General features: G+C 45.6%; 1 protein-coding gene across 2 annotated transcripts in view; it reads left to right on the top strand.

Moving 5' to 3' along the window:
• Window positions 1-17,218, top strand: part of Wwc1 (WW and C2 domain containing 1) — a 151,371-nt gene that overhangs the window by 72,709 nt on the left and 61,444 nt on the right. For both annotated transcript variants that reach the window (XM_028864297.2, XM_037201235.1), the window contains exon 3: window positions 5,764-5,967. In XM_028864297.2, coding sequence (XP_028720130.1) covers window positions 5,764-5,967 — 204 coding nt within the window. The remainder of the gene's footprint in view (window positions 1-5,763; window positions 5,968-17,218) is intronic.

Here is a 17,218-nt window from a genome sequence, read left to right as displayed (position 1 = left end):
ACAAGAGTGCAAAGTGACTAAGGTCTTTGCCCTTACAGAAATTTCATTCAGGCAGGAGAGAGAGAAAACAAACATCATTGGTAGATGATGTTGGATGTTAGAAAATGTTCTGTCCCCTGGGGGGAAGAGCAGACTGTGGGACTGAGGTATGCTGGGATAGACCTAGGGGAGTGAGGAAGGGACAGTGATGATGGCCGTCATATAGCTGGTCTTCAGGGAAGGCGAGCTTGTTGGCCACATAAGACTTGATCTAAGACTGGAAGGAACTGTTTCAGAGGACAGATAGCAAAAGCTCTGAGGCCCGATCACACTCATTCCATTTGTTCAGGGGGGTAGCAGAGCAGTGAGTATGCCCAGAGCACAAAGACTGGGGGAGAGAGGGAGCATTGTGGAGCAGCAGGAGTGCCTGAAAAGCTGACACGTGAGGTAGGAGTTATCTGAGCTGCTTGAGGTGACTTACGTCATCAAGGGTCAGTCTGACTGCTCCAAGAGAACAGAACTTACTGAGCAAGCAGGCAAGTGGGGAGCCCCGTGGGAAGTGCTTGGAATAGGCTGGGGCTGCAAACCAGGGCAGAGATGATAGGAAATGTCCGGACTTCCTGGTTGTTTACATACAGGGTGGGAAAGAGAAAGGCCAGAAGGACCCTCCTTGGACCTGAGCCAAGAAAGGATACAGTTGCCATCCACTGACAGAAGAGACAGCAAGGTGGAGTCGGTTTAGGAAAGAAGAAAAGAGTTTATTTGGCAATGTTGAGCCTCTGGTACCTTCGCACACCTGGGGTAGGTAGGTGGGCAGTTTAGTGTAGTAACCTGCAGCCTAGAAAATGGATATAGGCAGAAGATGAAGATGGGCAATTGGGCAAAGACTTGAAAACGGACAAGATCATGAAAGGAGAGGAGGGCAGAATGACATGGGGGCTGCGAAAGGGCAGGGAGGAGGACAATCAGCAGTGACTGAGGAGTGGCCACAAAGTGGGAGGGAAAACCAAGAGAAGTCTGGAAGACGGCATGTGGGGAAACAGCCCTCAGCGGTGTCAGGCACACAGAGAGCTGGGAATCGGCCGATGGATTTGGCTATTCAAGCGGCCACTGGTGACTTTGACTTTGGAGAGCAGCTTTGGACTAAGACTGGAGACAAAAGCCTGACTAGATTTAGTCTGAAAGAAGATGGGGAAATTGAACATAAGGAGCAAGGAACTCCAAAACACGACCCACTTGGTTTTATGTCTGTGGACATCCTGCCGGGCAATTTGAATCTGGGATCAAGTTACATTTTTTGCTGCTTCTGAGTCTCTGAGTATTCGAGGGATGCTCACACTGGCCATTTTAAATACACAAGTACATTCTATGCAGATACATAATACACCTTACCACAGAAAACCAAGGTATCACAATGCCCCTGTTGCTAATCCTTTGGGCTCTCCCCCTACTTATTTGTATTATACACAGAGGGAGACTCGTTATTTGCTTTGCTCGGTGATAATTTTCTAAAGGTGTCTGTGTCTTGTTAGTGTCAGCTCTGTACCCATGAATCCTATATCCATGGATTCAACCAACCTCAGGTTGAAAATATTTGGAGAAAATTGTAGCCATAACGAACGCCATGGCTCTCCCTTTGTCATTCTCTAAATAACACAGGATAAGAGCTCTTGGCAGAGGATTGGTGTTCAATAGGTATTATGGGCCGTCTAGAAGTAAATTCAGGTGTAGGTGAATTATAAATGTTAGGTCATATAATTGACTTAATTGAGTAGATTTTTGCATCTGTGGGTTAGTTGAGAAACAGTTTCCATGGATACCAAGACAAACTATATGAGATTATGAACTCAAAAGATGGAAACAGGGGCTGGAGAGATGGCTCAGTGCTGTTCTTCCAGAGGTCCCAGTTTCAATTCCCAGCATCTACATGGCCCCTCACAACCAGATAACTCCAGTTCCAGGGCATCTGGCACCCTCTTCTGGCCTCCTTGAGCATGCACACATGTGGTACACAGACATACATGCAGGCAAAACACCCATTAAACGAAAATGGTTTTTAAGCCGGGAGGTGGTGGCACACGCCTTTAGTCCCAGCACTTGGGAGGAAGATCCAGGGAGATCTCTTTGAGTTTGAGGCCAGCCTGGTCTACAGATCGAGATCCAGGACAGGCACCAAAACTATACGGAGAAACCCTGTCTCAAAAAAAACAAAAACAAAACAAAACAAAAACCAAAAAATGGTTTTTAAAAGATAAAAACCCTTTGAGAACTTTGGGTATATAGTATTAGATTGACGAGTATCCTCAAAGGTCTGTATCAATTTTTCCACCACCATTAGGTACTATTTTCTTCATCCTTCTGCACTATATGACTACTTTCATTTCTTTTTTCTTTCTTTTTTTTTTTTTTGAGATTATAATTTAATTATAACATTTCTCCCTTTCCTTTCCTACCTTCAATGTCTTGGCCTCATTTTGACTAGTTGTTAGTTGTACATGAATATAATATATATATTATATTTATACATACTGCATACTCCTAAATATAACCTGTTCAGTCCACATACTGCTACTTGGATTTTCAAGGCTGGCCATTTGGCATGGACAGCCAGTTGGTGTTCTCTTCCCTGGGAAAGACCACCTTTTCCCCTCCCAGCTTTCCTCATTACCTGCAGTTCTTTGTATAGGGTTGAGGCCTTCTCTCCTTCCTATTTGCATACCCCCCCACCATGTAAAAGCAAAGAGCTTTTATTTTCTTTAAGCTCCGAGCTTGGTCCCTCTGTCTGTCCAACTCAGTGATGAGAACAGAGAGCCCTGAGCTCAGGTGGGGCAGAGTTTTTCTCATAGTAGAGGTTGGGGTGAGGGGATTTCCAGGGTCCAGGACCCTGATTGGCTGGCAATTGTCTAGGGGTATCTGTAAAATGAAAATAGGTGTGTGCTAGACTCCAGGACATCTGGCCACCTTATTTAATGGTTGGAATGTTTGGGATGTCAGGTACTTCCTCATCCCTGGGCATATTCCTTGGTGCCATCCTTGTACAGCTCATGTTTGTCCAGTCATGCTGGTTGAGACTTTATGGGTGTGGCTTCCCATATTACTCAGAGACACAATCTCACAGCAAACTAATCCCTGATCCTCTGGCTCTTACAGTCCTTCCAGCCTGTCTTCCACAATCCCTGAGCCTTAGCTGCAGGTGTGTTTTCTAGATCCATTGAGATTGGGTTCCACAACTCTGCATTTTGATTGGTTATGGTTTTCTGTAGTAGTCTCCAAAGTAGTTGCAAAGAGAAATTTCCTTGATGAAGGGGTGAAGACGACAGTTATCTGTGGGTATAAGGTCAAATGTTTATAGATTGCTGTTAGGGATTATGCTGGTTTAGTAAACTAGTGGTTGCAGATTCTCCTCCAATAACCATGCTTTCATTAGCCCTAAGTAGTTGGCTAGGTTTCCAGTACCGGGCATGGTTTCCTCTTGTTGATTGGGTCTTATATCCAATTAGAGAGCTGTTGGTTACCTCCAAGGTGTGTGCCACTACTGCATCCCTAGGGTTATCATGTTATTGCTGTTCATTGTTGTGCTTCACAGGAGTCGTAGCTGGGTAGGATTGTTGGTTGCTTCCCTCCTTTGGAAGCTTGCATGTCCCTTCTGGTACCATTAAGGCTAGTTCACAAAAAGAGGACATTCAGGTCAAATCCAGCTCAGGGGTCTCATTTTTTTAATTCAGTTTTTCATAGGTTTAGATTATTACTTGGCTAGTTTTAATTTGTAGCTCTCTGCATCATAACTGTGTTGCATATTCCCCGGATGTTCAACTTTTTAGAACAGTTGCTCTTTATGTTGTTACATTGTTACATTGTCAAAAAATACTATTGTTAACTTTGTGGATGTGGTTGCTGTGTGTGGAAAGCAGGTGTGTGGTGTAAATAAGAAGCCGGAGGGGATGGGTGTGGTGGCACACACCTTTGATCCCACCACTCTGGAGGCAGAGCTGGGAGAATCTTCCTAGTTCCAGGCTAGCCTGATTTGCATAGTGAGTTCAAGGTCAGTGGTGGGTAAATACTTCATATCTGCCTGAAATTAAAAGTGGGGAGGCGAGGGGAGAAGAGGATATGCAAAGTCCCTGAGTGTAGTGGCTGTCTGCCTTGCATGAAGAATGTGTGTATAGCCAGATATCTGGAACATAAGGTGGTGGGAGTGAAGTGGTTCTCTAAACCATAAACGGAAAGATTGTTGAGGTGGCCACCTCGCCTCTCTGTGGGGAGACATGTGCGGAAGGAAGGACAGCGAAGGGTGTTTTCAATTGCACGCTTGGTAGTATGATTAACTGTCCAACCGTGCCCTAACTTAATACATGTCAACAACATGTATAACTTCAGTAAAAACAAGAACTGAAAAAGAGAGTTAGCCTAGATGACCTTGAAGAGCCTGCCCCAGTGGGACATTATCTATTGTGAGGTACAGCCATGACCGTAGGAGGCGTGGGATGTGGGCGGGCCACTTTACCAGTTCAGAACCGACAGCATTTAACATGACTCCATCAAGGGACCTTCTGAGTACCTGGTGCCACAAAGAACAGACCTCAAGAACTGCTGGTACAATTGCTTTCCATATGGATATGTGGTAGGGGAAAGAACTCTTTACCTCTACCCTTACTTCACTTCATATGGGAAAACAAATTCAAAATGGCCACAGCCCTAAACATAAAAGCTAAAATTAGAAAACACCTAAAAGAAAACACAGACAAAAACCCGAGCCTGTTGTGATAGAATATGTCTGGTCTCAACACTAGATACTATGCTTAATCTTAGCTAAAATGCTGAGAAGTCAGGGTTCCACACTAGAGAGACCAGAGGAGGGATCGCTTGAGACCAGGAACTGAAGACCAATTGCAGGGGTGGGGAGAAAAGAGGAAAAATGAAGCGGGAGAAAATCTGAGAGATTTTGAAACACACACACACACACACACACACACACACACACACACACACGAGGAAAGGAGAAAATATTTGCACAGCACCCACATTCAGAACCTATCAAGGACTCTTACCCCCAAGTGGCCCAACAGTGGCTAGAGAGATGGCTGAGCAGCTAAGAGCATGTTCCACTCTTGCAGAGAACCTAGGTTTGGTTTCCAACACTCATTGTGAGCTTGGCAGCTCATAATTTCTTCTAACTCCAGGCGATCTTATAACTCTGGCCTGTGCAGACTTTCATGCTCATGTACATATACCTACACACAGATATACACACATCTGCATCACCAAAATAAAAATAAAATCTTTAAAAGCCCAACAGATGAGAATATGGATGAAAGATTTGAATGCACATTTTTTTCAGGCAAAAGCATTTCCTGTACAACCTTGAACCAGTTTGTTTAACCTTTCTGTGTCCTAGTTCTGTATTTTGTGCACTGGAAGTAGGATCAGAATCTACTGTGTAAAGTTAATGCAAAGACTGAAGAATTGAGGCGATGTAAAGTACCTAGAGCAGTTAGTTATTGGCTCAGAATTAACATTAAATATATGCCTGCTATTTATCATGTTTTTGTACAATGTATCTCCATGAATGTGAGGTTCAGTTAAAACCTGATCTTGATTTTTTTTGGGGGGGGGTGACTAATCCAGATGGAACTGCTTTACCATGTAGTAAGTTTAACCCATTTACATTTATTGGGAGTTTGTGTACATCATACTTTTGTTTTCTAGTGGTGGATTCTGTAGCCCACTAAGCAATGCAGTAAGTAGATATACAGTGCTGACATATTGCCTTGGGATCTATTTCAGAAACCACTCAGATCGAGGATCCGAGGGTGCAATGGCGGCGGGAACAAGAGCACATGCTGAAGGATTACCTGGTGGTGGCCCAGGAGGCTCTGAGTGCACAAAAGGAGATCTACCAGGTGAAGCAGCAGCGCCTGGAGCTGGCACAGCAGGAGTATCAGCAGTTGCATGCCGTCTGGGAGCATAAACTGGGCTCCCAGGTCAGCTGTGAGTACCTCCCACTGCTAGGGCCATTGCCAGCATCCCCCACTGGTACAGCAGGGACTGTCCACTGAACACTCTCAGTAGCTTCAGTACTTAAATCTGCCCTCTTTCCCCCTCCATTCCTTGTACAAACTATCAGACTCTCTATTGTTCCTCCAGTTACTTTTTTCTTTCTTTGGTTCTCTCTGTGTGCACATGTGTGCACTGACGCTTGTACCCACACATAGAGGTGGAGGCCAGAGGAGGATGTTGGGTATCCTGCTCGGTCACTCATCTCTTTATTCCCTTGAGACAGGGTCTCTCCCTGGAGTTAGACTGGTGGCCAGCAAGCCCCAGCGATCTTCCTGTCCCCCTCCCCACATTGCTGTAGTTACAGGCACACACAGCTGTGCCTGGCTTTTTCCATGAGTGCTGAGGATCCAAACTCAGGTCCTCATGATTGCACAGTGCCCTCACCTGCTGAGCTGTCTCCCCAGCACCCCACTCGTTTCCGTGTTGAGCAACAAATTCTTGGCCATTTAGACCTCGTTTCATTCTATTTCATGTAGAAACATTTTGGAATGTTACCCAGATTCCACATCACTGCGTTCAAAGCTCATCCATGACTATGGGGGATGGGGAGCAGGGAGTTGTTTAAGGGGTGCAAAATTTAGCTTTGGGAGGAAAAAAAAGTCCTAGAAGTGGCTGATAAAGATGGACAATACCACCTTTACTTTACCAACATTAAGCAGGAATATACTTAATGTTGTGAACAGTGTGGGGCAGGGGTTGTTTTTATTGTTGCTGTTTTCAGGTTTTTGTTTTTTTTTTTTAATTTTGTTGCATGTACCACATGCATGCCTGGTGCCCATGGAGGTCAAAAGAGGGCATGGAATCCCCTGGACCTGGAGTTACAGACAGTTGTTATCCACCAAATGGGGACTAAGAATGAGCCTGGGTTCTCTGCGAGAGCAGCAAGTGCTCTTAACTACTAAGCCATCTCTCTAGGCCCTGATTTTCGGTTTGGGGACAGGATCTCATTATGTAGGCCACGCTAGCTTGGAACTCACTATATAGACCAGGCTGTCCTTTAACTCACAGAGATCTGCCTGCCACTGCCCCTTGAGATGAAAGGTGTGCGCCACCATATCCAGCATTGTGTACATTTTAAAATTACATTCTATTTTGTGTGTGTGTATGTATGCAGGCACACACATGCTTCCCCACACATATGTGTGGAGAAGTCAGAGGACAATTTATAAAACTCGGCTCTCTGTCCATCAAGTGGGTCTCAAGGATCGAACTCAGGATGTTAGGCCTGGTGGCAGGTATTTCTTCACCACTGAGAAATCTTGCTAATGCCCTTCATCACTATGAGACAGAGTGGGTGGCCTCTGTAGTGAAGAGTGACCTCTAATTTGCTGTGTAGCTAAGGCTTGCCTCGAACTCCTCATCCTCCTGCTTCTACCTCCCCAGAATAGAGGGATTATGGTTGTATGCCACCATTGCCCAGCTGTGTGTGCTGTTTGTATGCTGGTTTAATACAGTGCTGAGAACAGAACCAGGGCCTCATGCATCCTGAGAAAGCATCCGAGCAAGTGAGCGATATCCAGCCCTGTGTTCTACACATTTTACTATAGCTTTCAAACAAGCCAGCAGCCTCCAGAGGTTTTCCTATTACTTCTTGTGAGGCCCGCAAAGCTCTGCGTGACCAGTCCCTGCGGACCACCCTTGACTCATCTCAGGTTTCCATTCACTAACATCCAGGTGTACTAAGCCTCTCTCACCCCATTCTCCAGCTTGCCCCTCAATTTTCTACCACAGGACATTTGTGCTCACACTTTGTGGCATGCACGACAAACACCTCCTCACCCTTCAAGCCTGATCTCTTGGGCCATCCCCACCAACGGGCTGCTCTGATGGCTCTGTCCAAAGCCCCTTCCCCAGGTTGGCCCCAGCCTCAGCTCTGTGGCTGTCTGTCACTGCACATTTCACAGCGCATCTGTTTGCACTGTAGGTTGGTGGTATTTATAGATTTGTACAGGCAGGGCTCCTGCCTTCCTCATTTACCCCAGTGTCACAGAAACACACCAAGCCAGGCTGTGTCCTCCTGTCTTTTTCCCCTAGAGCTGTGTAATGCCAGCTCACTGACTGCCAAGGATCCTCAGGGATCAGAACTTTTTATTTCAACACTTTGTTGTTGTTGTTGTTGTTTAGGTAGGGATAAGGCCCAAGCTAGCCTTGAACTGGAATTCTCCTGCTTCTACTTCCTAATTGCTGGGATGGGAGACATGCCACTGCTTTACTAACCAAATCTTTCCTGCGTTTACTGAATGTTTATTACACACCAGGAACGTTCCTACAATCTGTATCTGGTATTTCCAACAACCCTCCTGGCACCTCTCTTCAACTCAACTATTAATTAAGAACTATTAATAGGCACCCTAACAGATAAGGATACCAAGGCTCAGGATCAAAAATGATGTGCCCACGGTCTTACGGCTGGTGAGAGACCATTATAACATGCAAACCCATCTGTCATCTCTGCCAGGCAGTGGGGATAGGCATGTGACCATGGTGTCTGGGCATCTGTGGTTTGGTTGTGATGCCCTTGATTTAGGAGGTTCATTCAGCTAGAAGGCTGGAGTCAGCCCTTTGGACCGCCCACTGTCCCAGTGCTGACCTCCTTAACCACTCAGAAGCTCCCCCGGGATCTCAGCTATCTGTGGGTCCAATGACATGCTGGGTGCTTTTAGGAGGCTTCTAGCCCCGAGTTTGACTTAGTCAGTGGGAGCTGACGTAGTACCATAGACTAGATGGCTTCCGCCACTGTGTTCTCCCACAGCCGTAGATGCTGGACATCAGAGATGAAGTGCTGGCATGGGGGGTTCCAGTGAGAGCTCTCTTGATTTACACAAGGCAGAGAGAGGCTGCAGGCTCTCTGGTGTCTTTCCTCTAAGGTCACTAATCCCAGCACAGCAGCCCTGCTTACCTTCCAAAGGCCCTGCCTCCAAACTCCCATCATTTTGGAAGTTAAGGCTTTATATGGGAATTTAGGGTTTCGGTGCACAATATTATCATTGCCACTGTCCTGAAATGGAGACACTATTGTTGCTAGTGAAACTCAGGCTTAAATAGGTGAAGTTGGTGTTTTTCCTTTCTCTAAAGCTCCATAGTTCGAAAGGTGACAAATACTCTTTATTTTTTGGGGGGTGATAAGATGCTTATATGATAAGAATAATCACCAACAATTCATTTGCTAATTTTAGACTGTCAAGTGTTCCTTTTTATTGGAGATATTTGCAGCCTTAATATATGGGATGGAATTAACACCACTAGTAAATAGCCAGTTGCTACCACAAGCCCTGTGAGATGGGTGCTTCATAGAGGTTCTTGCACAAAATACCGAATCTTTCTAATCATGAACACAGCCAGATATATCCATAATGTAGATTAGTCTGCAAGGTAATTAGTCTAGATTTTAAAAGGCTAAAGAAGCTACTCTCGGTGGGCAAGAAGGCATGGGATAAACCATGGCATCAAGCTGACTGTCGGTAGTTGTTGAAGACACTGATGGCTTTGAATGTGGCGTGTGTCTTCAGCTTTTGCTGGTGTTTCCAAACATCATTTGTTGAATTCTTTTTTTGTTATCTTTTAGGTGTGTGTGTGTGGCTGAGGGATGCTGGGGATCAAACCTAGGTCCATGTGTATTCGAGGCACATTCTATATCCCCAGCCATGTTAAAGAGTTCCTGTGAACTAGGAACATTCCTAACCAGGCAGAAAGAGTAATAAACAAATGAGGGAATGTTAAACGCTAGAGAATCTCATCACTGATGGTGGAGCATGCCCAGAATCCCAGCCACTCCAGAGGCTAAACCAGGGATCACAAGTTTGAGGCTAGTCTGGGCTACATAGTGTGTGTGTGTGTGTGTGTGTGTGTGTGTGTGTGTGTGTGTGTGTGAACTAACCTAAAGGGGAGTAGGGATACATGGAACTCAACGATAGACTGCTTGTCTAACATGTGCAAGCCCTGGGTTCCATCCCCAATACCACCAAAATAAACAAAACCCTGGATGATCTAGGTAAAGGATGTATCAATATTGGTCATGTCATTCTTGGATAAACTTGATAAAATTAAAGGTCAGATGGGAAAAAGAGTCAAATGCAGTAGGAGTAAAGAGTATCGAGAAAAAACTGTGTGGCAACGGCAGCCATGGAAAGCTGTTCTCAGAAGGCCCGGCGCAAGTCTGTTGCCACAACATTGACCGTGAGAAACCGTAGCTACCAGACTCAGACTCTATGTGTCTCACTGTGAAGGTGGTAACGATGCATTTTCATAGCAAGATTTTTAGCCACGGTTGACATTCAGAGTGGGCACAGAGGCTGCCCTGCGTATGGAAGGGTGTTCAGTATCCTTCCTTTTGGTCTCCATTCACCAGGTACCAGCAGTGTCCCTGCCCTGGAAGTTGTAACAGATGAAAACATTTCCAGACATCTCAGTGTTCCATAGAAGGCAAAATTGGCTCCAGTTGAAAGCCACTGGTCTAGGGAAAGTACCTAGTACAATTTCCTTAGAAACATGTTAAAGACTAAGTAAATATCCCCATTGACACATAACTCCATGGTTAAAATGAGACTTCACTCAAAGTCCCAAGCTAGTTTAAGAGGATTTACACTTTACTTTTTTATGTACATGTGTAGTATGGATACCCATGTGCCATGGTGCACCTTGAAGGCCAAAGGACAGCTCAACAGACTTGGCAGCAAGTATCTTTACCTGCCAGGCCATTTTATCTGCCCAGATAGTTAATATTTTTTAAGACCAATTAATTAATTTGTGTGTATGTGCCCATGAAAGTGTATGCATGCATGTATAGTGTGCATGTGTATGAATGGGGGATGGGGTATGCCTGCATGTGCAAAGGCCAAAAGTGTGTTTAGCTGCCTCAGAGCTGGAGTTATAGACATTTGTGGGGTGTTGAGCTTATTAGGTGCATGCTGAGATATATTTTATATATGTTTAAAGGCATGCTGTCACTATGTAGCCCTGGGCTGGCCTGGAACTCATGACGTAGACCAGGCTGGTCTCTGACTCACAGAGATCCACCTGTTTCTGCTGGAATTAAAGGCGTGGGCTATACCATGCTTGATTCCGTATATTTTCAAAAGCAGTGCTGGAACCAGACTGCCTGGCTTCAAATGCATGATGTGTGGTCTGCCGGCTGTGTAGCCTTGTAACTCCTCGGTTTTATTTTTTGTATGTACAAAATTGATCTAATGATAATATTAGATCTGCCTTCTGCGGGACTTTATGGGATTTACACCGGTCAATGAGGTTATGAAATGGTACAAAGCACATTGTTCATCCATCAATAAAATTATTATTATTCATTGGTATTGTAAAAGGATTTTAACAGATCCCTGGCACCAAGAATATAACCAGAGCTTCCCTAATCTATCTAGAATTTCTTAAGTGGCACTCTGATGCCACAAGTGAGAGATGTTATATCATGGACTTTGTGTCATTCACACAGTTACTTAAAATACTAAGTTACTTTCAAACCAGGTGTGATGGCACATATCTTTAATACTAGCACTTAGGCAGAGGCAAGTTGTGAGTTCAAGGCCAGCCTGGTCTACATAGTGAGTTGTAGGTCAGCCTGGTCTACATAGTGAGTTGTAGGTCAGCCTGGGCTACATAGTGAGACTCTACCTCAAAATAAGTAAATAAAGTTTCTTTCAGTTCATATCAAACATGAATAAATTTCCTTTTTTTTTTTTTTTTTTTTGCCTTGGGCCCTATCCCCAAGATACCTCATTATGAATATGCGAGCATTTCAAAATTCAAAAATTACAAAACCTGAAACTGATCCAGCACCACACATTTCAAATAGGAATGCTCTGCCTATAAATACTCGGCAAAAGGCAGGAAGTAAGTGATGCGGTTCTTCTGCCTGTTAGTGTGACTTTCAGACATCCCCCAGGAGCTGCACCAGCCTCGGAAGCCACTTCCATGGGGTCAGCCAGGCACCTCGATCTGAGACCCAGATCCCAGTTAAAGGAGGTGTGAACCGCAGCCTCCTCTTGGTCTTCTTTTCGGTTTGATAAGCCAAGTTTGTTTTCCAAGTCAACTTTTCCTGGGTGACGGAGTGGTGAGGCCACATGCCTGTCCTCTAGCTCAGATGGCCTGTTGGGGCCTGTGAAGATTTCGCCATTTGGCCTCGACTGTTGTGGGTGCCGGTCACAGGTGGAGCCATACCCCGGGATAGACTTTCTCACCATCTCTCTGGTGTAGTCTCTAGTCCCATGGGGAAGGAGAAAGAAACCAACATTTAATGTGTGCCTGCTGTTTGCCTAGAGAGCAGTGGGCTAGCCCCTCTGCTGTATGCCTAGAGAGCAGTGGGCTAGCCCCTCTGCTGTATGCCTAGAGAGCAGTGGGCTAGCCCCTCTGCTGTATGCTAGAGAGCAGTGGGCTAGCCCTTCCGCTGTATGCTAGAGAGCAGTAGGCTAGCCCCTCTGCAGCAGTTCCCTTTTCTCACTTGCACAAAACCCTCTTACCAGATAGCATTATTCCTATTCTACAGGCAAGGAAACTGAGGCCCCAGAATGGCAAATGGCCTCCTCCAGAATCACACCACTGAAAAGTAGCAGGTGCCTTGATACCCAGGCAGGTCTGGTCTCAAAACCTTGATTCCCTTCATTTAATCCAAGTTGTCAAGTCACATGTCAAAGTTTCTAGCCTACATCTGGTTCCTCCCAGCTTGAAGCAGGTGAAGACTCTCTTTGGAGCCTTCATCCCCTCTCCAGGCTTTGATATCCCAACTGAAAAATAAATTATTGGTGCAAAAAAAAAAAATACCAGCAGGAGGTCTGAGGGAGAGAGCTCAGCATGTGAAAGTACCTGCTGACATGCCTCACAATCTGAGTGTGCTGGCTAGTTTTATGTCAGCTAGAGTCATCTGTGAGGAGGGAACCTCAATTGAGAAAAATGCTGCCTTATAAGATCCAGCTGCAGGCAAGCCTGTAGGGCATTTTCCTAATGAGTCATTAATGCCACCTCTATGCTGGTGGCCCTGGGTTCTGTAAGAAAGCAGGCTGAGCAAGCCAGTTAGGATAATTCCTCTATGGCCTCTGCATCAGCTCTGTGCATTCCTGTCCTGACATCCCTGGATGATGCCCTATAAGTTGTAAGGGGAAGTAAACCTTTTCCTCCCCAGGTTTCCGGGTCATGGTGGATTTTGTTTTGTTTTGTAACTGCCACAATAAGATCTGGAGGCTACAAAGCAGACGGACACCTACTTGGACAGCCTCAGAAAAGGGGAAATGGACAGAAATTAGGGAAACTGACAGCTCTACACTTCTGTAGCTTTAGAGTTTGACCCAGCAGCAGCTCTCTCTAGAAATGAAGAAAAGAGCACCTCAAAGGGTTGTCTGAGGCCGACCGACCACATCCCATATCGGTACAGCCAAGTGATTACCGTCTCTAACCTGGCAAAAAACTAAAGGTATGTACTGGAGTCTCTGGACTGGAAGATTAGAGGATACCAGGCAAGTTCAAAGCCAGGACAGGCCCCGCTAAAATGTATTTATTATTTGAACATGGACACAGGCTTTGGAGACCTCAACCCTCGTGTTTCATTGGGTGGCCCAGAATGGTGGCAGGCCATCACCCACTAGGCTGGGTAGGACTCTGGGAGACCTGGGCAGAAGAGAGATGTAAAGAAAGAGTAAAATTAAAAGGAGTCGATGTTGAGGGTTCCTGAGTGAGATAGCCAACAGTCATGGACCCTGCAGTGCGCAAACTAGTAGATCGGCCTCCATTCTTTGCCCGTGCAGCAGCCAAGACACCAGATGTGCTGAAACCGAGGAAATTGAGACTGACCACACATGGAGAGGCTTGAGGGCAGAAAGTACTCATGAAGAAAATCCCAGCAGAAGCCTGCACAGCCACGAGGCAAGATGAGGGGGCTGTATTCCAAACCAAGGAGACTTCCGAGTCCCACGTGACGTTTCAGAAGTCAAAACATGAGACATAACAGTTATATTGGAAGATTGAAAAATACAGCTGAGGAAATCTTCTAGGAAGCAGAGCCAAAATACAGAGAGATTGGCAAGGAGAGGGGAAACAAAGCGATGGTGCAGAGAGCCTGTTCCAGATCCAAATGGATCCAGGGGAACTCAGGAAACAGAGGAAGGAGCCTCCATGAAATAACTCAGCCACGTTTCCCAGCCCTGGAAGACAGTTTTCACACTGAAAAGCTTCACCAAGTGTGCAACCCCGTAGATGAGAGTCAACAGACACCCATCCACCATTGGGAGGTTTCGGACCCCAGGAACAGTGCAACATCCTACAGGCATCCAGAGAGAAAGACCAGGTCACACAGAAATGGTCGGGACTCAGGGTACTCCAGACTTCACTCGCCAGCTGCACAGAACTAGACAGGAGCAATACCTTCTCCTTGCTCCAGAAAGGCAGTTCCAATCTGAAACTCCGTAACTGTGAAGCTATCTTTAAGTATAGTGTAGAATAAAGATATTTTGAGACATGTGGGATTTTCAAAACTTTTGCTTCCTTCCTGTCTCCTTTCCCAGGAAGCCACTACAAGTGAAGTTCTAGCAATGTCATGGGGGTGGCCTAGAAAGGGAGAGCTGAGATGGGGGAGACAAGAGAGGGGTGAAGAGGGCTGGAGTAGCATGATGTGGGAGCCCATGGGTGCTGGCTGTGCATACCCCCTCCCAGGTCACAAGGAACCAGAATGCTTACTGGCAGAAAGCATAGCACCTGTACTCCAAACAGGGGGATTGGATAATGCAGAGTGTAGCCCAGGGTCGCCCTGAACTCCCAGAAGTCCTCTTGCCTCAGGCTCCTGAGTGCTGAAATGATATAGGTTTTTTGTTTTGTTTTGTTTTACCATACCTGGCTTATGGAAGTCTCTTTAAAAAGAAAAAGAAAACTTCAGGGAAAAATTTACCTAAAAAATATGCACCAGGCTGTATTCTATTTCAGCAGCTTTGTGAATAAATTGTGCATTTCATAAGAATTCGCCAATGAGTAGGAATTCCAGTCTCTGACAGCCCCCTTGGTAGGAATATGTTCTTTTTTTTTTTTTTTTTTTTTTTTTTTTTTGGCTTCCTTTGCTTCCAGAATTTCTGAGCATGCTCAAGGGATGCTAATGTATTTTCACAAGGACTTACCCAGAACCACCTTTGCCCAGCCTGGGTCAGGAATTGCCATTTCCAACATGTCTTCAGACCCTAACCACTCTCCTTAATGTCTCCCCATAGTGGACTACTGTCCCCAGCAGCACAGATGCATGATGGGAAGTGGGGGCGGTGGTAGGATGTGGTGCTTAGAATAGGCAGCCCCCTCTGGTGACCTTTCCACATACATCTCCATCTTATTTCCCACACTGACAACTAATCTAGGCTTTTCATCGTGTTCTTACTATCCACCATGGATAAGAGATCATGTGAACCACTTTAAAATGCTGGGAAGTACCTCTTTGGAGAATATGCTCAAGCCATTTTCCAGCTCTGTATCCAGCCAGGTTCGTCTCAGAGACCCCAACCCCACTGGAGACTAGAAGAATTAGAATGCAGGAGTCGGCAACTTCACACTGTCAGTGAAACATCCTGAGCTCCTGAGTCCTTGTCCCGTGCCCCCAGACAAAGGCCACAAAGCTCTCTTGTCACCACCGTGGCTCTGCTCGTCTCTTCCAGTAAAGCCCAGACGCCATCACTCTGGTCGTCACTGTGATCTGCGCTGAAGTGCTTTGCTGCCTCAACTGTCGTTACACGGAGTCGTTTTTCTCATTTCCCAAACTTGAACCTCCCTCGTACGTAATTCAAAGCCCCGCTAAACTATTTTAACTAAATCCAAACAGCAGCTTCTCCCTCCATCACTGTCAGATGCTGAAAATACCGTGGATGTCTTCCGCGAAAGCCTGGTCTATGCTTGGGTTCTCACTGCAGTGTCCAGAGCACCAAGAGCAGTAGGGGAGATGAGCTAGCCCATCCAGTGTGATTTGAGGACACTCAAGAAATACCGTCCTTACCACGAAAACCTGGTCAACAGTGGGGGAGTGTGCTTATTTAGAACATGATTGAGTCTCATATCTAGACATGTTTCCCTTTTTACCTCACCAGTCAGGATGCTCAGAGCCAAGCCTGTGGTGACTCTGGTTGAGTTAGGGAGCCTGTGGCATGCAGTGATTTCTCTTTGTCTCGTTTTCTTCCTTGAAGTACATGACACTGTATTGTGTTCATTTCCGTAAGCCACGACATATGTGCCATTAAAAGGCAGTTGAGTTTTAACATGCTAGAACTACAGCTATGCATTAGATGACTTAAGACAAAAATAATTGTTCTAGGGTAGTATGATTATGAGTACTTTATTTTCTTCTCAAATGTACGTTAGTATAAAAAATTAATGTTAGCATCTTTATTACAAAAGTAGATGTTCATGTTAGAAAATACGAAAAAGACCAAAAAATACAAAGGTGGAAATTGGTTTTATTTGTCATCCACCCCTCCAGAGAGCAATGTTAACCGAGGGTCTCATACATGCCAGGCAAGCAGCTGAGCTATGTCCCCAGCATCCAGTCTTTTTAAAGGTGTGTGTGTGTGTGTGTGTGTGTGTGTGTGTGTATCAGTTTACAAATTGTACACTCTTCTCACTTAACTTTTCCATACACTTTGTCAGCTGGGTTTCATGGAACTGTGTGTGTCAGATACTTTTTCATTTCACTCTGTGGTTTTCTACGTCATGGTTTTAAGTTGCACAGGTCATATCTGTAAGCAAGGGTGGTAAAGAGACCAGCAAAACGGCCGCTCCATGAGTTGGGAGGAAGGTTTTTATTGTGGATAAGAGAGAGAGAACATCCAGAAGCATCTGGAAGAGTCCAGAAAAAAGGAAGCAAAGACTGGACATGCCCAGGGCTATCTATGAGAGAAGCGAGAACAACCAGGGCCAGGGGAAACCCTGTTGTTATAAAGAGAGTGGGAGGTGAGCTGCAATCTGAAACAGCCTGGGAGCTGGCGTAGGAGAGGAGGTGAGAAGGGCCAGAAGGCTAGCATGGGCTTTGAGATGCATAGTGAGTACATAAGAAGAGGCAGGAGGAGTCCGGAGGTCAGCGTTGGCTTGGTACACACCATAGGGGTGTGGAGAGAGAGGGAGCCAGAGGAAGGGGAGATAGGGAAGCGGGTCTCACCATTTCACGGGTTCCTGAGAAAAGTGAAAAGCATCCCCTAGCAGCCCTGTAGTCCAATGTGAG

The sequence above is a fragment of the Peromyscus leucopus genome, chromosome 8b, assembly GCF_004664715.2.
Source record: "Peromyscus leucopus breed LL Stock chromosome 8b, UCI_PerLeu_2.1, whole genome shotgun sequence".
Classification (NCBI taxonomy): Eukaryota; Metazoa; Chordata; class Mammalia; order Rodentia; family Cricetidae; genus Peromyscus; species Peromyscus leucopus.
Note: the sequence above shows the minus strand (reverse complement) of the source record. Positions and strands in the feature narration are given on the sequence as shown.